The sequence below is a fragment of the Chiloscyllium plagiosum genome, unplaced genomic scaffold (assembly GCF_037043375.1).
Source record: "Chiloscyllium plagiosum isolate Xiang-an unplaced genomic scaffold, Cpla_swu_hap1 HiC_scaffold_6, whole genome shotgun sequence".
NCBI classification, from domain to species: domain Eukaryota; kingdom Metazoa; phylum Chordata; class Chondrichthyes; order Orectolobiformes; family Hemiscylliidae; genus Chiloscyllium; species Chiloscyllium plagiosum.
In genome coordinates this window covers 14,694,551-14,717,325 of record NW_028270144.1, presented here as the reverse complement: position 1 = coordinate 14,717,325, position 22,775 = coordinate 14,694,551, and the positions used below count along the sequence as shown (strand labels likewise).

Below are 22,775 nucleotides of genomic sequence, written 5' to 3'. Positions count from 1 at the left end.
GGCAAGGTCTTTTCCCCAGGATAGGGAGAATGCAAAACTAGAGAGCATAGGTTTAAGGTGAGGGGGGCATGATTTAAAAGGGATCTAAGGGGCAGTTGTTTCATACAGAAGGTGGTGAGTGTATGGAATGAGCTGCCAGAGGAAGTGGTGGAGGCTGGTGGAACTACATTTAAAAGGCATCTGGATGGGTATACGAATAGGAAGGGTTTAGAGAATATATGGGCCAAATGCTGGAAATGGGACTCGATTTGTTTAGGATATCTGGTCAAGTTGGACCGAACAGTCTGTTTCCATGCTGGATATCTCTATAACTCTGTGACTCTATAACTAGATATGGTGAGCTAAACGTGACTTGTGGACTGTAAACGACAGCTTGTGGGAAAAGGAAAACAGACCAAACAAGCTTTCCTTTATTCATAAAGCCACATTTGGAAGTTAATTGCAGGTTGGTTCCTGATCAAGGTTCTGCAGACAATTGGTCCCTGGGAAAGAGCATCATAGATCACAGAACATTACAGGGCAGTACAGGCCCTTTGGCCCTTGATGTTGTACTGCCCTGTGAAACCAATCTGAAGCCCATCTAACCTACACTATTCCTATATTCTCCATATGTTTATCCAATGACCATTTAAAGTCAGACAGTCTACTACCGATGCTGGGAGGGAGTTCCACGCCCCTACAACTCTCTGAATAAAGAAATTACCTCCGACATCTGTCCTATATCTTTCATCCCACTATTGAAAACTACGTCCCCTCATGCTAGCCATCACTATCCAAGGAAAAAGGCTCTCACTGTCCACCCTATCTAACCCTCTGAATACCTTATATGTTTTAATTAAGTCACTTCTCAACCTTCTTCGCCCGAACAAAAACAGCTTCAAGTCCCTCAGCCTTTCTTCATATGTCATAACTATTCATTTAACCTGGGGCAGTGTTTTGTAGAGGAATAAGCCGGTGTTATTTTCTGGGTCTGTAGATTGTGAAGGAGCAAAAATGGCCTTTAGTACAGTGACATGTACTTCTTGTCAGATGTGGGAGTTTAAAGAGAGTTTAAGGGTTACTGTGGATTATATCTGCCATAAATACTGTTGGATGCGAATCTTATCAGATCGAATGGATTGGTTGGAGAGACAGAAGCGATGAGGAATTTGCAACAGCAACAGAATGTGATATACGGCAGTTATAGGAAGGGGGGAAAGTCACATAGATGGGTTACCTCCAGGAAGGGTAAGAGAGGTAGGCAACTCGGGCAGAAGTCTTTTGTGGATATACCCATTTCAAACTGGTATGCTGTTTTGGAAAACATAGGGGGTGATGGACTCTCAGGGGAACGTAGCACGAACAGCCAAGTTTCTGGTATTGAGACTGGCTTTAATGCAACAAGGGGTACATCGGCTTCCAAGACATCAACTATGGTAGGGGAATCTGTAGTCCGAGGTACAGACTGACGTTTCTGTGGCCAGCAGCAAAAAAGCAGAATGGTGTGTTACTTCCCTGGTGCCAGGATCAAGGATGTCTCAGAGAGGGTGCAGAATGTTCTCACGGGGGAGAGGGGCCAGCAGGAGGTCATTGTCCACATCGGAACCAATGACATAGGAAGTGAAATGGTTGAGATTCTGAAGGGAGATTACAGAGAGTTAGGCAGAAATTCAAAAAGGAGGTCCTCAAGGGTAGTAATATCTGGATTACTCCCGGTGGTATGAGCTAGTGAGGGCAGGAATAGGATAGAGGAAATGAATGCATGGCTGAGGAACTGGTGTATGGGAGAAGGATTTACATTTTTTGGATCATTGGAACCACTTTTGGGGTAGAAGTGACCTATACAAGAAGGATGGATTGCACCTAAATTGGAAGGGGACTAATATACTGGCAGGGAAATTTACTAGAACTACTCGGTAGGATTTAAACTAGTAAGGTTGGGTGGGTAGGACCCAGGGAGATAGTGAGGAAAGAGATCGATCTGGGACTGGTACAGTTGAGAACAGAAGTGAGTCAAACACTCAGGGCAGGCAGGGACAAGGTAGGACTAATAAATAAAACTGCATTTATTTCAATGGAAGGGGCCTAACAGGGAAGGCAGATGAACTCAGGCATGGTTATCGGAAAGAAGTTGTGAAACTTGAAAGGATTCAGAAAGGATTTACAAGGATGTTGCCAGGGTTGGAGGATTTGAGCTACAGGGAGAGGCCGAACAGGCTGGGGCTGTTTTCCCTGGAGCATCGGAGGCTGAGGGGTTACCTTATAGAGGTTTACAAAATTATAAGGGACATGGATAGGGTAAATAGGCAAAGTCTTTTCCCTGGCATTGGAGAGTCCAGAACTAGAGGGCATAGGTTTAGGATGATAGGGGAAAGATTTAAAAGAGACCTAAGGGGCAACTTTTTCACCCAGAGGGTGGTACAGGTATGGAATGAGCTGCCAGAGGAAGTGGTTGAGTCTGGTACAATTGCAACATTTAAGAGGCACTTGGACGGGTATATGACTAGGAAGGGTTTGGAGGGATATGGGCCGGGTGCTGGCAGGTGGGACTAGACTGGGTTGGGATATCGGGTTGGACCGCAGGGTCTGTTTCCATGCTGTCCATCTCTAGGACTCTATGACTCTAAGTCCTTCCCTCCATAACTGGCAACATCCTAGTGAATTGCCTCTGAACCCTTTCCAAAGCTTCCACATCCTTCCTATAATGTGATGACCAGAACTGTGTGCAATTCTCCAAGTGCAGCCACACCAGAGTTTTGTTCAGCTGCAACATGACCTCATGGCTCTGAAATTGAATCCATCTACCAATAAAAGCTAACATACCATATGCCTTCTTAATAACCCTATCAATCTGGGTAGCAACTTTCAGGGATGGACACTGAGATCTTTCTGCTCATCCACACTACCAAGAATCTTAGCATTATCCCAGTACTCTTTATTCCTGTTGCTCCTTCCAAAGTGCATCACCTCACACTTTTCTGCATTAACCTCCATTTACCATCTCTCAGTCCAGCTCTGCAGCTCATCTACGTCCCTCTGTAACCTGCAACATCCTTCGGCACTATCCGCAACTCCTCTGACCTTAGTGTCATCTGCAAATTTACTAACCCATCCTTCTATGCTGTCATCCAGGTCATTTATAAAAATGATAAACAGCAGTGGCCCCAAAACAAATCCTTGCCATAGATCACTTGTGACTGAACTCCAGGATGAACATTTCCCATCAACCACCACTTTCTGTCTTCTTTCAACTAGCCAATTTCTGATCCAAACCGCTAAATCATCTTCTCAAAGAACTCAATAAGATTTGTGAGGCACAACCTACCCTTCACAAAACCATGCTGACTATCCCTATTCAACTTATTCCTTTCCAGATGATTATAAATCATATCTCTTATAACCTTTTCCAACACTTAACCCATTGTGAAGAAGGTGTTTAGTATGCTTTCCTTTATTGGCCAGAGTATTGAGTACAGGTGTTGGGAGGTCATGTTACGGCTGTACGGGACATTGGTTCGGACACTTTTGGAATATTGCACGCAATTCTCATCTGTCTCCTTCCTATCAGAAAGATGTTGTGAAACTTGAAAGGATTCAGAAAAGATTTACAAGGATGTTGCCAGGGTTGGAGGATTTGAGCTATAGGGAGAGGTTGAATAGGCTGGAGCTGTTTTCTCTGGAGCGTCGAAGGCTGAAGGGTGACCTTATAGAGGTTTATAAAATCATGAGGGGCATCGGTAGGGTAAATAAATAATGTCTTTTCCCTGGGGTGGGGGGAGTCCAGGGCATAAGTTTAGGGTGAGAGGGGAAAGACATAAAAGGGACCTAAGGGGCAACTTTGTGACATTGTGAAAGACATTGTGAAAACAACTCAAATAATTTGGTCAGTTTTGTTATTTTCTTTAATTTATCTCATAATGAAGTTTGTTAGTCTGCCTCCCTTTTGTGTGAATGGGGCTGAAGACAAAGATTTTTGGATTTAATGCATAGACCAGTTAGGTTAAATTTCCTATTTCATTTTTCCTTTGTTAAAGTCACAGTGTTGTGAATAAAAGAGCAAGTCTTATATCAAACCAGTGTCTGCAATTGATTAATTGCAGAGTCTGGGATTCGTTGTTCAAAAATCTGGTTAGAAATCATGGGGGTCAATTTTAACGGTCTTTGAAAGTGTTAATTTTACTGTGTTGCAAATACAGAGGTAGAAAGCATGACTACCATGGATATGATTGTAACACATTGAATACAGAAAAATGTCCTCAGATACCTCAGTGGTACAATTAGACAAATATAGATGCTGAACTCAATGAGATGACATGAGGAGGAATAACCAAATACTTGATCAAAATGTATTCTTTTGTAGGAGGAAGATTCTTTTTGTAGGAGGGAGAAATGGCTGGAGGAGTTCTTTATTGACTTCCATTGGTGCATTTATTTTGACACAACTGGAAGACAGTCGGATAACTGGCTGGAACTGTAAAAAGATTAAAATAGTTATTTACACCGATTGAAACAAACTGAAAAGAGGCAATGGACTGCTCCAAAAGATCTGCATAAAGCAACTTAAGGGATAGTATGGTCCTAACACCGGGCTAAATGGGATACATTGGGAACAGGGTTATTGGAAAACAGGCATCCGTGAGGCATTTTGAGTAGAACTGTATTAAAGTGCAATCTGTGATGTTCTGGCTTGGCATATTCCCTGACTCTGTCAGCCCTACGCCAGGTCACAATCCTGGTTCCATGCAGTTATAAAGGAAAATGCACCACTTGATCTGAAAATGAGGCATCAACCCGATAAGGTTGTAAGACACGATTACAATCCTACTAAGCATCTGAATCATCATGCTACAGACAAACCCAAGTGACCCCCCCAAGTGGATGTGATGGAAGTTCTGCATTCTTGCAACATCCGTATGTGAACTGACATAGAAAGCAAGTTGTTTAGCCAATAGAAAAGGAAAAAAAAACTTATACATGGGTCTTTTTGGAGTGGAAGGCAGTGACTAGTTGGTACCACATGGATCAGTGCTTGGTCCCAACTCTTCTACATACACACACATAAACTATATATATATATATATATATATATATACACACACACACACAGAGGAACCTCGATTAGCCGAATATCAATGATCCAAATTTCGGATCATGCGAAGAAGATCTCAAGGTCCTGGTAGAAACATTACATCAAAGAGGTGTTTCAACACTGATCGCGTCTTTTGTTTACAATGATTAAAAATGAACTCGACTTACTGAAATACTGCCGAGAACAGTGCTAGACAGCGATAGGAGTCCAGGCACCGTCGCCAAATAACTGGCTGCCTGCACCCCCCCTCCCCCTCTCTCTCTCCCCACACTTTGCCCTGGAGTTCTACACAGGGGCATACCCTAAAGCCCCCCCCTTCCCCAATCACTCCGACACTGTCCTGTACTGGACAAAGGATGGAACCTGTCAAAAGGTTGCAGTAAAACATTTTGTGTGCATGTTGGGGGGGGGGCTATTTTGAGACTCACCCCCCAAAGTTAAGCAGCAGTCTTAATGCTGGTGTCCAATCCGCCTGCCCCGGGGATGGTGTGGGTGGGCGGGGATGGCGGGCCTCATGGGTGCTGATGGGGGTGCATGGGGGGCAGGTTGGGGAGAGTCAGAAGGGGGTCAGGGTTGGGGTGAGGGGGTCGGACAGGGTTAGGGGGACAGATGGGGGGCCTGACGGGTTTGGACTGGGTGGGCAGGGGTGGGGAAAGGGACTCACGTGTGGTGGGCTGCTGCCAAGTCTCCTGAACGGGGAGCAGACTTAGCAAGTGCTCGCTGCGTCAATCCCGTTGAACTGATTGGGGTGGGGTGGGTGGGAGGCTTCAGCAATGCTGCAGGTCCCTTATACATAAGTGTGTGTCCGCTCATAAACAAATCCTGAGACAGAGAGAGGGAGCAAGGTTGGACAGCGAGGAGAAAGGAAACTTCAGAAAATTCCAAGCCCTACAGTAGAGGCATTGAATCAATTAACCAAATAATCAATTATCCCAATGAAATACTGCCTGCCCTTCTCATTCGGATAATCGAGGTTCCTCTGTATATCAATAATTTAGATGAGAGAATAAAACGTAATATTCCCAAGATTGCTGATGACACAGGAGGAGAAAAGTATACGAAGAGGAGGATACTAGGAGAAATATTGTATAGTGAGGAGGAAGCAAAGAAGCAACAAGACAAGTTAGTTGAGATTGGGCAAATATGTAGCAAATAGAGTATAAGACGGATAAGAGTGAAGTAACATATTTTGATAGGAAAACAGATTGGTAGAAAATTATTTAAATGGTGATAGATTGGCAATGTTAATGTACCAACGGAGTTGGATATGCTTGTGTACTAGTCGCTGAAAGCAAACACACAACTGCAGCAAGCTGTGAGGAAGACAAATTATATGTTGGCCTTCATTCCAAGTAGAATGCAGGATCAGTAAAGATTATTCAGGCTAGAACCGTTGTCTCTTGAAAATGTAGATGAACAAGAGACTTGATGATTGAATTTCTGAAGTACTTCAATAAGTATGGATGCAGGTAAACTGCAGAAATCCATAAAAAGAGGTTGCAAATGTTGAAAGCTACTAATAAATCAAATAAAGAATTTCACAATAATTTATTCATTCGATGTGGTGAGCTTTTAGACCTTGGTGGCAACATGGACCGCCTCAGCAGGAACTCCACTACAAAACTTGCTTGAGCCCAAAAAATATCCATTGACCTTTACACTCTGTCTCCCATCATTCAGCCAACCTTGTGGATGACATAGGCCATTATCTGCTTCTATTGATTCCTGAAGTGAACACACAGCTTTAAACAGACATTCAACATTGACAAAAAAAATTAACTCCTTTATTTTTGAAAAGGCCATAATAAGCAATAAATATAATTTTGCAGCAAGACACTTTTGCAATAATATTGGCAATTGGTATTAAAAAGTTTCTAAGTATAGACACATTGTAATATATGAGTTTAATTTTTCAGTTGTGAATTGTTGTGATTTTGACAATGTTTAGTCGCAAAATGTGTTTATTGTTCAATTTGAAATTAAGCTTAAAAACCACTACAGCGTACATGTATCCCATACTTGAGGAGAGGCAAGAACTAGGGGACAGAGTTTATAAAAAGGGGTTTCCTCACTGACGAGGGAGGTGAGGATCATTTTCTCCGAGGGTAATGATTATTTGGAACTCGCCACCATGGGCAGGATCCTTGAATATTTTTAAGGCAGAGGTAGATCAATTCTTGACTAATTAGGAGGTTATCAGGCATTGGGAGAAACATGGAAATTAGGAACAATCATATGAATCATTGTATGACTGAATTGCTGGAGGGGCCGAATGGCCTACTCTTGCTACTCCTTCATATGTTCATGTCGATCAGAGTAAAAGATACTTACTTGGAAACAAATAAAAGGATCCTGAAGCAGTCCCAGCAGTGTTGCTTGCTGCACATATATAAAGCCCTTCAAGGTCAGAAGTCAACTTGGAGAATTTAATTTTGTCCTTTTGTATTATCACACCTTCTGGAATAGAGTCATTCTTCCTAATTAAAACAAAAGTTCAATTGCAGAGTTAGAATAAAATATTTCATTTGCTTCAATCAAATGGCATAAGGTTTTATGGTAATTGCTTGCAGTTTATAGATATTTACTAATCAACATCTTCAAGGTTGTTACAACACAACTCTGGTGCAGGTTGTACCCAAAACACCTAGTCCAGAGTAGGGACACTACCATTATGCCACAGACTATATATTTAGTAAAATTGTGCAAGCAACCATTGCTTTTTTGGAGGGAATTTTGCTCTGGAACCCAGCGAGATTTCATATCATATCTTACCTTACACTTATTAACTACCTCACCCCACTCCAATGGTGTCCCTCAGATTCTAATCTATTCCCATCTTAACACCTCCGGTTTTCTGACTAACCCATGACTCACCAAAAATCTGCTGACAGTTTGGCATCCCTTGGCACTTGTGTCCCATTTTAAAAGCTTTTATGCATCCAGACTGACACTGGCATTCCAGAGGTGCTCTGCTTGGTCAAGGAGGAAATCCGAACATGATTGAGAAAGGTAAGATAGTGCTGCAGTTCTCCAACAAGGACCCAAAAGACCTGACAAGTGGGGTGGCGCAAAGGAGAGGAGTCCTCCTCCTAGAGAAGTGGGAGAAGAGCCCATGCCACCAGATCTTGGCAGCCCAGTCTGAGGTCATCACCTGGGTCAGTGCTACCTAAATGGTGAGGAGGAGCAACCAACAGTGCCTTAGGAAGTCAATTAGCTTCTTCGGTTTATCAGGCAAAGAACCACACTCTTCTCCCTCCAACTTCACATTCACTCTCTCTCTCTGAAACTGCACCCACGCCACCAGGCTCATGCTCTGCCAGCCTCTAATGCCTGTGATGTGTTGATTACTTGATAAGCCTAGTTGCTGAGTCATTGGTGGACTTCTTTGTCCCACCTTCAGTATTTGCATGCAATATCTCTGTCCGTCTTTGCACCCACCCCAGCAAACTCTCAAACCATTTAACCTGCATGGCTTCTGCATTGGGTACTCACTATTCTGAATCACCTCCCCATCTTTTGACCTGCACCAATTCTAATGGCCAAGCAAATGACTTTCTTCTCACTCAATGTCTCCCTTTATCTCATTCCCGTTGAAGGAAGCTGAAAGGGCCCAGATGGGGACAGAGGGTTGTTCGACATTCAGCTCCTCACCCCCAATGGGGAGAGAATCCTGTCTCTCACAGGAGACTGGGTCTGTGCCTGCGGAAATGTCGTGATATACCTATCCTGCTAACCAAGTCAATACCACTCTTCAATATGCTACAACTCTCATTTTAACTTCACTATCAGTCTGATTTTACATACACCATTTATAACCACTGGCCTTATCTTTTTGTTTTGCATGTACGGCCAGTATCTGGATCACCACCACTCTGGAGAAATGGCCAGCTCCCCAGAAACCATCCGCTTGTCTCCTGAGAATGAAAATACAAGATCTCCGAGGAAGTATCGGCAAAGGTGTCCCTGCCGGCTCAGATACTGATACCTCAATGGGAATGTTGGTATTGGAACGTCAGGGAGCATATAATCGTGAGAGCACCTTGCAGGAAGAGATTCTCAGCTAGTCAAGGAAGAAACAGCCCATGTTGCTGCTACTCCAAAGCTGCCAGAGACCAGGCAGCTGCTGAGCCCAAGCCAGCGAGGACCCTGTGGTGTCTGCAATAAGGAACTTCATCCACATGCACAGGAGCAGCAGATATGTGGAATGCAATGGTCCTTATTGCCCAGTAGCTATTGCAATGTGACAAGACATGTAACTGTGAAGCTGTTACCAGGGACAGGTTGGGCCTGTCATGAAGACCCAGATACAGTATCCTCAGGTCTGCTGGAGAAGCACAAGCCTCCACTGCATCACCCAAGGTACTGGTCCTCTGAACTAAAGGCACAACAACAGGAACACAGGGAACCTGGTGGACATTCCAGGTGTCCCATGAACACAAGGAGACAAGACAGTGTAGCTAGAGGATGAACTAACGCCCCTTAGGAACCTTCTCTTAGGACAGTGGGAGATGGCCAGGCATTCCAACACCAAACTGTCTGTCCTCCCATAATCCTTGGAAGTTGCATCCACAGAGGGCTCACTTGGAAGCATCAAGACACAAACACTCCTGCAGTCATCCATCCAAACATCCAGAGCCAAAAGGATCTCTGCACCCCATCTGCAGAACTTGGGACTACACTAAGACATAGTGGGAGATAGAGGATAAAGGAAACATATAGAGGGCACTTTGTTGGCACAGCTGACAAATTACTATACAATTTTGATTACATTCTATTAGTTTAACTGCTTTGACCTTACAAGGTAGAAGTCAGAGGGTGGTGGTGGAGGGTTGTGTTTCAGACAGGAGGCCTGTGACCAGTGGAGTGCCACAATGATTAGTGCTGGGTTCACTACATTTTGTCATTAATATAAATGATTTGGATGTGAGCATAAGGGGTATAGTTCGTAAGTTTGCAGATGACACCAAAATTGGAGGTGTAGTGGACAGCGAAGAAGATTACCTCAGATTACAGCAGGATCTTGATCAGATGGGCCAATATGCTGAGGAGTGGCAGATGGAATTTAATTTAGATAAATGCGAGGTGCTGCATTTTGGGAAAGCAAATCTTAGCAGGACTTATACACTTAATGATAAGGTCCTAGGGAGTGTTGCTGAACAGGTTCATTGCTCCTTGAAAGTAGAGTCGCGGGTAGATAGGATAGTGAAGGATGCGTTTAGGAAGGCTTTAGTAACCTTTATTGGTCAGAGTATTGAGTACAGGAGTTGGGAGGACATGTTGCGGCTGTACAGGACATTAGTTAGGCCACTTTTGGAATATTGCATGCAATTCTGGTCTTCTTCCTATCGGAAGGATGTTATGAAACTTGAAAGGGTTCAGAAAAGGTTCACAAGGACGTTGCCAGAGTTGGAGGATTTGAGCTATAGGGAGAGGTTGAATAGGCTGAGGCTATTTTCTCTGGAGCGTCGGAGGCTGAGGGGTGACCTTATATAGGTTTATAAAATCATGAGGGGCATAGATAGGATAATTACGCAAAGTATTTTCTCTGGGGTGGGGGAGTTCAGAACTAGAAGGCATAGGCTTAGGGTGAGAGGGGAAAGATATAAAAGGGACCTAAGGGGCAACCTTTTCATGCAGAGGATGGTACATGTGTGGAATGAGCTGCCAGAGGAAGTGGTGGAGGCTGGTACAATTCATAATTTAAGTGGCATTTGGATGGGTATATGAATAGGAAGGGTTTGGAGGGTCATGGGCCGGATGCTGGCAGGTGGGTCTAGATTGGGTCGGGACGAGTTGGACCAAAGGGTCTGTTCCATGCTGTACAACTCTATGACTCTGTGTGTTTGTTTGACCCATACTGTAGCACTGAATATAACTGCGTCGGCATGATGCCTAACTTTTTGACTATACATGATGTATCATGGATCAATGTCTGCGCTGACAGTTTGCTGCAGCATTTGGAAACCTCAAGACCAAAGCTTATACAAGGCAATGGATCCTGATGGAGGAAATGAGGACTGCAAATGCTGGATATCAGAGCTGAAGAATGTGGTGCTTGAAAAGCACAGCCAATCAGGCAGTGTCCGAGGTGGAGGAGAATCGAAGCTTTGGTCATAAGTCCTTCATCAGGAATAAGACTCAATCCTAATGAAGGGCTTACACACAGAACATTGATTTTCCTGCTCCTCGGATGCTGACTTACAGGTTGTGCTTTTCTAGCACCACACTTTTCAACAATGGGTCCTGATGGCACATCTGCCCTTCGCACTACAACATTCCAACTCAATCACTGGCATCTATGTCCAGTGTTGGTGTGAGCGAGATGGTCAACAATGTGTAGGGCAGGGAGGTGGAGAGCCACTGCCTTCAGATACTCAGGGATTAGGGACCCCATCAGTCTTTGTCCTCCATAGTGCATGTGTTTGTGTGTAATATTGTTTCCATTTCAAGGGCTTTACATCAGTCGGTCCTGCAGCCCCTCTCCTTTACACGCTGAGTCATTTAACCCACTCACTCCCAGTGCACGCAGTCATTTTCTCCCCCATTGCACACTTTCAATTTCCAGCACAACACAAGTGAGGGTGTGACACATGCAATCTTTGGTCACTCACTGCCAGCTTTTACCTCTACGTGTTGGTGAGACCCTGAACATCCAACTCCACTTTATCAAAACTCTTCCAACTAGCCTCATAGGCTTTGCAACTCTCAGGTTTCCTCTCAACCTGTCCACTCAAGCATTCACATGTTCAATTTTCCACCTCAGCCCCTGCCATAAGAAGTGACTATGCCTGGTGTGGTCATACACTGTCCCCTCCTTTGAAGTTAGGGTGCTCTTGACCACAGATAAACACCCGTCCCCACAGACCCCTTTCCCGGCCATATCTCACTGTGGCTGATACCGTTCACTATTATTATTTTCACTTTCTCCAGTCTGCATCCCAAAGAAAAATTTTAGAGTCTTGCTCCTGCAGCGTTGGCTCCCCCTCTTTTCTCTCCATACCGTGCTTTCTAAATAATTTCTCTGGATGGACTAAAAAGACTGATATTGGACCATCTTCTTCAGCGACCTAATGAGATAGCCTGCAGATGAAGTGTCCACATCCCTGACTGATGGCAGGGATATCTCCCCCACTGTGTTCACCCTAGAAACCCCAAACTGGCCATTCCCTGGAATTCAGAGGCACAGGCTCCCCTGACTGAGAATGCCCTGACCATGGTCCAATCACCAGGAATGTCAAGAGCTCATGACTTACAGTGTTGGAACTCCATGACTGATGGATGTCCCCATGGACTTAAATGACGATTACTCTCCTACAACTTTGAAACATGCTACCTGCTTGTTGCACATGCAGTCTATTTGTCATGTAAATTGCTGTCACATGGAGCAGATATGAGATTGACAGTGCATATGTCATCCAGCAAGATGGCCTCCTTCTTGACTGAGGACTGCTGACTAGCAAGGCAAGCTGCCTGGTGGCACAGTGGCTCAGTGGTTGGCACTGTTGGCTCACAGCACTAGAGTCTCACATTCAATCCCAGCCTAGGACAACTGTCCGTGTGGAGTTTGAACATTCTTCCTGTGTCTGCATGGGTCCCCTCTGGCTGCTCCAGTCTCCTCCCACAGTACAAAGGTTAGGTGGATGTTAAATTGCCCACAGTGAGCAGGTATGTGTAGTTAGGTGAATTACCGATGGGAAATGCAGGGTTACAGTGATAGGGCAGGAGGTGTGTCTGGGTGGAGAGTCAGTGTGGATTTGTTGGGCCAAATGACCTGTTTCTCTCGTTGTAAGGATTCTATGGTTGTTTGACCATAGAATTGCAAGGCAAGGATGGTGTGAGTGTCCGAAGAGCACAAGTGAGCAGGCCTGAGATGTAGCTCAATCCACAAGCTGTGGGCTGGGAAACTGTCTGCGCATTGGTCCTGTGCAAGTATCCTTGTAGCAGTCTTTCAATGTTAGTTCACAGTGTGTCCTTCTGTGTATGATTGTGCATGTTGGGGGGGGGGGGGGGGGGAGGTGATGGTAGCGAAGAGGTGCCATGATGGTTGTGAGAAGTTGCCAGATGTTGGATGCCAACTATCCATGCAAGTGGGGTTCCTGTGTCTCAAGCCCATCAATTATACCCTGCGAAACTGTTTGATGCAATACATGGAGGGTGTTCACAGCCAGTGACAAATTGAAGTCTCCAAGTACCCACTTTGACATTTAGCTTGTTTAGCACATTTGCTAAGATATGAAGTTGAATTAGTAAAGTTAATTGTAGGGTTAAGGCATTTAAAAAGTTATAATTTCTCTTTAATTTGCAACTAGCAAGAAACTCTCCTTGCCACATGCATAATAGATGCAGCGAGTTACTGTCAATGTTGATATAGGCCTCACTGTACTTCTTGTATGATTCTGCCACAAGTCTCAACATAGCTCGCAGCACTCTGCCCCTTATAAGATTTACCCAAAGAATATTTATTTTAAAAATAAGATCACCTATGGAAGAAAGAAGAGGACCACAAAATAATTAAATTCAGCTTATCCTGTTGTCCACTTGCCCTTCTGTGCCTCTGTGTTGATAAATTTTGAATATTAACTCACTGGCTCCCACTGCCCATTTCCTCATGCCATACTCAGAGCCAGGATTCTACAGCATTTTCCCAAATTCTCTGCCTCCATCACATCTGTCCTGATGAAACAAACATCCACACGAACGTATTTTCGGAGGATCTCAGCCTCAATGAAAACAGCTAATGTTATACACAGCTGCAGCTGTTTAATGTCTCATGACATTCACATGAGCTAAGAAGTTCACATCCTGCCCTCTCACTCAAATCTTATTACTTTTGCTTTTCCTAGTTCTGATGAAGCGTCATTGACTTGAAGTCCTAGTGCTGTTTCTTTCAGATTTTAAATAATTGCAGTGTTCTGACTTTCAACAGAATAAAGCTTCATCTGTTGTTCCACCAATCTGGCAAAATCCCTGCTTTAAGAAGAATACTGACCTTATGATGTTACTTTCAATTCTACATGAGCTAAACGATGGCCCCTTCTGACTGGCATTCTTCACTGTGAATGGATTAAAGAATTTTCATGCTTTCATCTACTGAGTGTAAAAACTAAACTCAATGTTTCAATGTACTTTGTTTAGAAATCTTGGCATATGGAGAATGTCCAGACTGAATTACAAGCCAGATTTAGATGTAAATAGCCAAGATCAAACTCACTGCCATCTCAAAGGCATATTACTGTTGGCCCTCCATTCACCACATTTCTCCAGTCTCAACAAACCCTCACCTGCAATTTCTATGTCTTCATCCCATTTTAAAATCATTATTCACTTCCTCTTGACTCTTTTGCTGAAACAGTCCCTTAATCCCACTTCTTTTTGTCCAAGAGATGCAGACTTGAAGAGGAATGGCAGATATGTAGTTTAGCCATTCTCCATATTAGGTTAGAGAACCCAAAGCACAGTGGGCCTTGCTCTTGTCCACTAAGATTATCCGAGAATGCAAAGGTAAATTACATTTGTTTTAAGCATGCCCACTGTCTTCCCAACTCTCCCCTCTGACAAGTTTGGGGAACTCCTTGATCAATTTGTCACCGAGACTGAGATGTTAAACCAGAGGCTATGAATAGTGATGTTGTCATTGAATCATAGAGTCAATGAGCTGTGCAGCACAGAAACAGACCATTCGGTCCAATTCATCTACGCTGATTAGACATCCTAAATGAATCTAGTCCTATTTGCCAGCACTTGGCCCATATCCCTCTGCTTCTTTCCTCCTTAAATACCAACCCAGATGCCTTTCAAATAGTAATCCCTATAGTTTAAACCCTCCAACCCTGGCAACATGCTTATAAGTTTATTCTGAACCCTTTTACAATATCCTTCATAATGGCAGGGAGCCCAGAATTAAATGCAGTATCCCAAAAGTGGCCTAACCAATGTCCTGTACAGCCACAATGTCTTCCCAACTCCTGTACTCAATGCATTGACCAATAAAGGTAAGCATATCGAAAGCTTTCTTCACTCACTTCTGTTCACAGCTGTACCCGTCTCAGATCGATCTCTTTCCTCACTATCTCCCTGGGTCCCACCACCCCCACCTGACTAACTTAAATCCTCCCGAGCAGTTCTAGCAAATTTCCCTGCCAGTTTATTAGTCCCCTTCCAATTTAGGTGCAATCTGTCCTTCTTGTACAGTTCACTTCTTCCCCAAAAGAGATTCCAATGATCCAAAAATGTGAATCCTTCTCCCATACACCAGCTCCTCAGTCATGCATTCATCTGCTCTATCTTCCTATTCCTGCCCTCACTAGCTCGTAGCACTGGGAGTAATCTACTTTTCAGAAAGTATGAACCTGCACTCCAAGGTCTCTTTGTTCCACAACACTCCCCAGGACCTTACCATGAAGTGTATAAGTCCCGCCCTTATTTGCCATTCAAAAATGCAGAAAATCACATTTACCTAAATTAAACTCCTCAGCCCATGGGCACATCTGATCAAGATCCTGTTGTGCTCTGAGATAACCTGCTGGCTGATAACTATACCACCAATTCTAGGGTCATCAGCAAACTTACTAACCTTACCTTCTACATTCATATCTAAGATGTTGGATACTTTTAGCAAGAGATCTGACTAGAGGCAAAGATATTTTCAAAGTAACCTTTAAAGTGAAACACTCATAACGATATAGAGATTTACTAAGCACAAGGTTATCACAGCCACTGCTCCTTGATGAGATTCTCCTGATTCTCATCAGTACAATGTGACATACCTCCTTTATGCAAATACTCAGCAGCTATTTTAAGAGGAGCATAAAAGTTAGGCCTTTATTCTACAAATGTAAAAGATCCAATGCCACTATTCCATGGACAGTTATCCCTGGTGTCTTGGCCAAAATGTATTTCTCAATCAACATCACATTAAAAAAAAGTATTATTTGGGCATTATAGCATTGCTGCTTGTGGGCATTCACTGAATGCACATGAGCTATAATATTTCATCCATCATATTCATTATTACACTTCAAAACATAGATGGGTTAACTCCAGGAAGAGTCTTTTGTGGATATACCTATTTCAAACAGGTATGCTGTTTTGGAAAACATAGGGGGTGATGGATTTTCAGGGGAACGTAGCACGAACAGCCAAGTTTCTGGTATTGAGACTGGCTCTAATGCAACAAGGGGTACATCGGCTTCCAAGAGATCAACTGTGTTAGGAGAATTTGTAGTCCGAGGTACAGGCAGACATTTCTGTGGCCAGAAGAGAAAAAGCAGAATGGTGTGTTACTTCCCTGGTGCCAGGATCAAGGATGTCTCAGAGAGGGTGCAGAATGTTCTCACGGGGGAGAGGGGCCAGCAAGAGGTCATTGTCCACATTGGAACCAACGATATAGGAAGGGAAAAGGTTGAGATTCTGAAGGGACATTACAGAGAGTTAGGCAGAAATTCAAAAAGGAGGTCCTCAAGGGTAGTAATATCTGGATTACTCCCAGTGCTACGAGCTAGTGAGGGCAGGAATAGGAAGATAGAGCAGATGAATGCATGACTGAGGAGCTGGTGTATGGGAGAAGGATTCACATTTTTGGAGCATTGGAATCTCTTTTGGGGAAGAAGTGAACTGTACAAGAAGGACAGATTGCACCTAAATTGGAAGGGGACTAATAAACTGGCAGGGAAATTTGCTAGAACTGCTCGGGAGGATTTAAGTTAGTCAGGTGGGGGTGGTGGGACCCGGGAGATAGTGAGGAAAGAGATCGATCTGAGACGGGTACAGCTGTGAACAGAAGTGAGTCAAACAGTCAGAGCAGGCAGGGACAAGGTAGGACTAATAAATTAAACTGTATTTATTTCAATGCAAGGGGCCTAACAGGGAAGGCAGATGAACTTAGGGCGTGGTTCGGAACATGGGACTGGGATATCATAGCAATTACGGAAACATGGCTCAGGGATGGGCAGGACTGGCAGCTTAATGTTCCAGGACACAAATGCTACAGGAAGGATAGAAAGGGAGGCAAGAGAGAAGGGGGAGTGGCATTTTTGATAAGGGATAGCATTACAGCTGTGCTGAGGGAGGATATTCCCAGAAATACATCCAGGGAAGTTATTTGGGTGGAACTGAGAAATAAGAAAGGGATGATCACCTTATTGGGATTGTATTACAGACCCCCCCAATAGGCAGAGGAAAATTGAGAAACAAACTTGTAAGGAGATCTCAGCTATCTGTAAGAATAATAGGGTAGTTTTGGTAGGGGATTTTAACTTTCCAAACATTGACTGGGACTGCCATAGTGTTAAAGGTTTAGATGGAGAGGAATTTCTTAAGTGTGTACAAAACAATTTTTTGATTCAGTATGTGGATGTACCTACAAGAGAAGGTGCAAAACTTGACCTACTCTTGGGAAATAAGGCAGGGCAGGTGACTGAGGTGTCAGTGGGGGAGCACTTTGGGACCAGCGACCATAATTCTATTCGTTTTAAAATAGTGTTGGAAAAGGATAGACCAGATCTAAAAGTTGAAGTTCTAAATTGGAGAAAGGCCAATTTTGATGATATTAGGCAAGAACTTTCGAAAGCTGATTGGAGGCAGATGTTCGCAGGCAAAGGGAATGGGAAGCCTTCAGAAATGAGATAACAAGAATCCAGAGAAAGTATATTCCTGTCGGGGTGAAAGGGAAGGCTGGTAGGTATAGGGAATGCTGGCTGACTAAAGAAATTGAGAGTTTGGTTAAGAAAAAGAAGGAAGCATTTGTCAGGTATAGACAGGATAGATCGAGTGAATCCTTAGAAGAGTATAAAGGAAGTGGGAGTATACGTAAGAGGGAAATTAGGATGGCAAAATGGGGACATGAGATAGTTTTGGCAAACAGAATTTAGGAGAATCCAAAGGGTTTTTACAAATATATTAAGGACAAAAGGGTAACTAGGGAGAGAATAGGGCCCCTCAAAGATCAGCAAGGTGGCCTTTGTGTGGAGCCACAGAAAATGGGGGAGATACTAAATGAATATTTTGCATCAGTATGTACTGTGGAAAAGGATATGGAAGATATAGACTGTAGGGAAATGGATGGAGACATCTTATAAAATGTTCAGATTACAGAGGAGGAAGTGCTGGATGTCTTGAAACGGTTAAAGGTGGATAAATCCCCAGGACCTGATCAGGTGTACCCGAGAGCTCTGTGGGAAGCTAGAGAAGCAATTGCTGGACCTCTTGCTGAGATATTTGTATCATCGATAATGACAGGTGAAGTGCCGGAAGACTGGAGGTTGGCAAACATGGTGCCACTGTTTAAGAGGAGGGTAAAGACAAGCTGGGGAACTATAGACCGGTGAGCCTGACCTCGGTGATGGGCAAGTTGTTGGAGGGAAAGCTGAGGGACAGGATGTACATGTATTTGGAAAGACAAGGACTGATTAGGGATAGTCAACATAGCTTTGTGCGTGGGAAATCATGTCTCACAAACTTGATTGAGTTTTTTTGAAGAAGTAACAAAGAAGATTGATGAGGGCAGAGCAGTAGATGTGATCTATATGGACTTCAGTAAAGCGTTCGACAAGGTTCCCCATGGGAGACTGATTAGCAAGGTTAGATCTCATGGAATACAGGGAGAACAAGCCATTTGGATACAGAACTGGCTCAAAGGAAGATGACAGAAGGTGGTGGTGGAGGGTTATTTTTCAGACTGGAGGCCTGTGACCAGTGGAGTGCCACAAGGATTAGTGCTGGGTCCTCTACTTTCTGTCATTTACATAAATGATTTGGATGCGAGCATAAGAGGTACAGTTAGTAAGTTTGCAGATGACACCAAAATTGGAGGTGTAGTGGACAGCGAAGAGGGTTACCGCAGATTACAACAGGATCTGGACCAGATGGGCCAATGGGCTGAGAAGTGGCTGATGGAGTTTAATTCAGATAAATGATAGGTGCTGCATTTTGGGAAAGCAAATCTTAGAAGGACTTATACACTTAATGGTAAGGTCCTAGGGAGTGCTTCTGAACAAAGACATCTTGGAGTGCAAGTTCATAGCTCCTTGAAAGTAGAGTCGCAGGTAGATAGGATAGTGAAGAAGGCGTTTGGTATGCTTTCCTTTATTGGTCAGAGTATTGAGTACAGGGGTTGGGAGGTCATGTTGCAGCTGTACAGGACATTGGTTAGGCCACTGTTGGAATATTGCGTGAAATTCTGGTCTCCTTCCTATCGGAAAGATGTTGTGAAACTTGAAAGGGTTCAGAAAAGATTTATAAGGATGTTGCCAGGATTGGAGGATTTGCACTATGGGGAGAGACTGAACAGGCTGGGACTGTTTTCCCTGGAGCGCCGGAGGCTGAGAGGTGACCCTATAGAGGTTTACAAAATTATGAGGGGCATGGATAGGATAATAGACAAAGTCTTTTCCCTGGGGTTGGGGAGTCCAGAAGTAGTGGGCGTAGATTTAGGGTGAGAGGGGAAAAATATAAAAGAGACCTAAGGGGCAACGTTTTCATACAGAGGGTGGTACATGTATGGAATGAGCTGCCAGAAGATGTGGTTGAGGCTGGTACAATTGCAACATTTAAGAGGCATTTGGATGGGTATATGAATAGGAAGGGTTTGGAGGGATATGGGCCGGGTGCTGGCAGGTGGGACTAGATTGGGTTGGGATATCTGGTCGGCATGGACAGGTTGGACAGGAGGGTCTGTTTCCATGCTGTACATCTCTATGACTCTAAAAGGTACTCCATTGGCCATAAAATGCTTTGAGACATTTGGTGATCATGAAATGTGGTCTACGTATACAAGCCTTTGTTTTTCAACCACCCAGTTTTTAAAAAAATAATTTTAATTTAACAAAATTATAGATATGCAAAAATATGAAAATATAATATTATTACAACAAAAACAACAATAAACAAACTACTATACTACTTTTCAAAAGGACTCTCAACTCTCAACAAACCTTCACAAACCTTGCAAAAACTCTCAACTACCCTCATTATACATCAATAATTAAGTAAATAAATAATGTCACTCAGCGTAACAAGATCACAACTCTCAAACCTTTGAGAGCATTAATTATTAAACCCACATTTGTTCGAAATTCTTCCTCCCAGGACTTTAGGCTTATTAAACTAAACCATCATGACTAGGCAAAAGCCCTAATATAAATGGCGGACAGATCCTCTTCCAAATAATTCAGAAAGTGCTGCCACATCTTATAAAAATTGTCTATTTTCTGGTACACCATGTTTGTAAGCAAGTCCAAAGGAATGTGGCCCATAATTAACTTATGTCACCCCAATAGACCCAGGGGGTTCTCAGACTTGCACAAAAACTGAGGATGTTAAAACTCTTTTTCCCATGTATATCTAAGGGAGATAAATTCGGTCAACCCAGGAGAAACTGGATCCACCTTGACTTCTGTCCCCAAGACCCTCTCCATTACTCCTGCCACAGCGCTTCAATATGCTCAGAGCCTGGCGCAATACCACAAACAAAGAGTGAGGTTACCTCATTTATTTTACACTTAAGGCACCTTGAAGATGCTCTCTGCTTAAATTTTTGCAAGATATCTGAGCCCTCTGAAGAATCATTAACTGCACAGCATGGGTAGAAGGAGTGCCGAGGATGTTAGACAGGCTTTCAGGGAGCTAGGTTGGAAGCTCAGAGTTAGAACGAACAGAGTTGTTGTCTCTGGTTTGTTACCCGTGCCACGTGATAGAGATTCGAGGAATAGGGAAAGAGAACACTTAAATGCGTGGCTACAGGGATGGTGCAGGAGGGAGGGATTCCGGTTTTTGGATAACTGGGGTTCTTTCTGGGGACGGTGGGACCTCTATAAACAGGATGGTCTACACCTGAACCTGAGGGCACCAGTATCCTTGGGGGGAGGTTTGCTAGTGCTCTTGGGGGGGGTTTAAACTAACTCTGCAGGGGCATGGGAACCCAGATTGTAGCTTCAGGGTGCAGGGCCTGGAGTGTAGGGAGGTTAGGAACATGGCATCAATTTCCAAGGAGGGTGTCTGTAAACAGGAAAGTGGCTTGAAGTGTGTATACTTCAATGCAAGAAGTATACGAAATAAGGTAGGTGAACTTGCAGCGTGGGTTGGTACCTGGGACTTCGATGTTGTGGCTATTACGGAGACATGGCTAGAACAGGGACAGGATTGGCTGTTGCAGGTTCCAGGATTTAAATGTTTTAGTAGGGTCAGAGGTGGGTGTAAAAGAGGGGGAGGTGTGGCATTGCTTGTCAAAGATAGTATTACAGTGGTGGAAAGGACGATGGATGAGGACTTGCCATCTGAGGTAGTTTGGGCTGAGGTTAGGAATAGGAAAGGTGAGGTCACCCTGTTAGGAGTGTTTTACAGGCCTCCTAATAGTCCTAGAATCATTGAAGAAAGGATAGGGAAGGTGATTCAGGAGATGAGTGACAGTAATAGGGTGGTTGTTATGGGGGACTTTAACTTTCCTGATATTGATTGGGAAAGCTATAGCTCAAGTTCGTTAGATGGGTCAGTGTTTGTTCAATGTGTGCAGGAGAGTTTCCTGACACAATATGTAGACAGGCCAACAAGAGGTGAGGCCATACTGGATTTGGTTCTGGGTAACGAACCAGGCCAGGTGTTAGAATTAGAGGTAGGTGAGCACTTTGGGGATAGTGACCATAATTCGGTGATTTTTACTCTCGTGATGGAGAGGGATAAGTGTGTACTACAGGGCAAGAGTTATAGCTGGGGTCAGGGAAATTATGATGCGGTGAGGCATGACTTAGGATGTGTGGCTTGGAAAAGTAGACTCCAAGGCAAGAGTGTAAATGATATGTGGAGCTTGTTCAAGGAGCAACTATTGAGTGTCCTTGATAATTATGTACCTGTCAGGCAGGGAGGAAAGGGTCGTGCGAGGGAGCCGTGGTTTAATAAGGAATTGGAATCCCTTGTTAAATGGAAGAGGGCGGCCTATCTCAAGATGAGACGTGAAGGTTCAATTGGGGCGATTGAGAGTTATAGGGTAGCCAGGAAGGACCTGAAGAGAGAGCTAAGAGCAGCAAGGAGGGGACATGAAAGGTCCTTAGTCGGTAGGATTAGGGAAAACCCTAAGGCTTTCTATAGGTATGTTAGGAATAAAAGAATGACTAGGGTAGGAATAGGTCCAGTCAAGGATAGTAGTGGGAAGTTGCGTGTGGAGGCGGAAGAGATTGGGGAGACACTGAATGAATACTTTTCTTCAGTATTTACTCAGGAACAGGGCAGTGTCGTCGATGTGAATACTGAGTCACAAATAAGTAGAATGGATGGCTTTGAGGTATGTAGAGAAGAGGTGTTGGAAATCCTGGAAAAGGTGAAAATAGATAAGTCCCCTGGGCCTGATGGCATTTATCCTAGGATTCTCTGGGAAGCAAGGGAGGAGATTGCAGAGCCATTGGCCTTGATTTTTATGTCCTCTTTGTCTACTGGAGTAGTGCCAGAAGACTGGAGGATAGCAAATGTGGTTCCCTTGTTCAAAAAGGGGAGTAGGGATAACCCTAGTAACTATAGGCCGGTGAGTCTCACTTCTGTTGTGGGCAAAGTCTTAGAGAGAATTGTAAGGGATAGGATTTATGCACATCTGGATAGGAATAATGTGATCAAGGATAGTCAGCATGGTTTTGTGAAGGGCAGGTCGTGCCTCACAAACCTTATTGAATTCTTTGAAAAGGTGACGAAGGAGGTTGATGAGGGGAAAGCGGTAGATGTGGTA

At 43.9% G+C, this 22,775-nt stretch overlaps 1 protein-coding gene across 9 annotated transcripts in view; it reads right to left on the bottom strand.

The window, feature by feature from the left end:
• Window positions 1-22,775, bottom strand: part of LOC122550461 (nectin-3-like) — a 105,958-nt gene that overhangs the window by 10,660 nt on the left and 72,523 nt on the right. For all 9 annotated transcript variants that reach the window (XM_087987890.1, XM_087987884.1, XM_087987886.1 and 6 more), the window contains one exon: window positions 7,400-7,545. In XM_087987890.1, coding sequence (XP_087844016.1) covers window positions 7,400-7,545 — 146 coding nt within the window. The remainder of the gene's footprint in view (window positions 1-7,399; window positions 7,546-22,775) is intronic.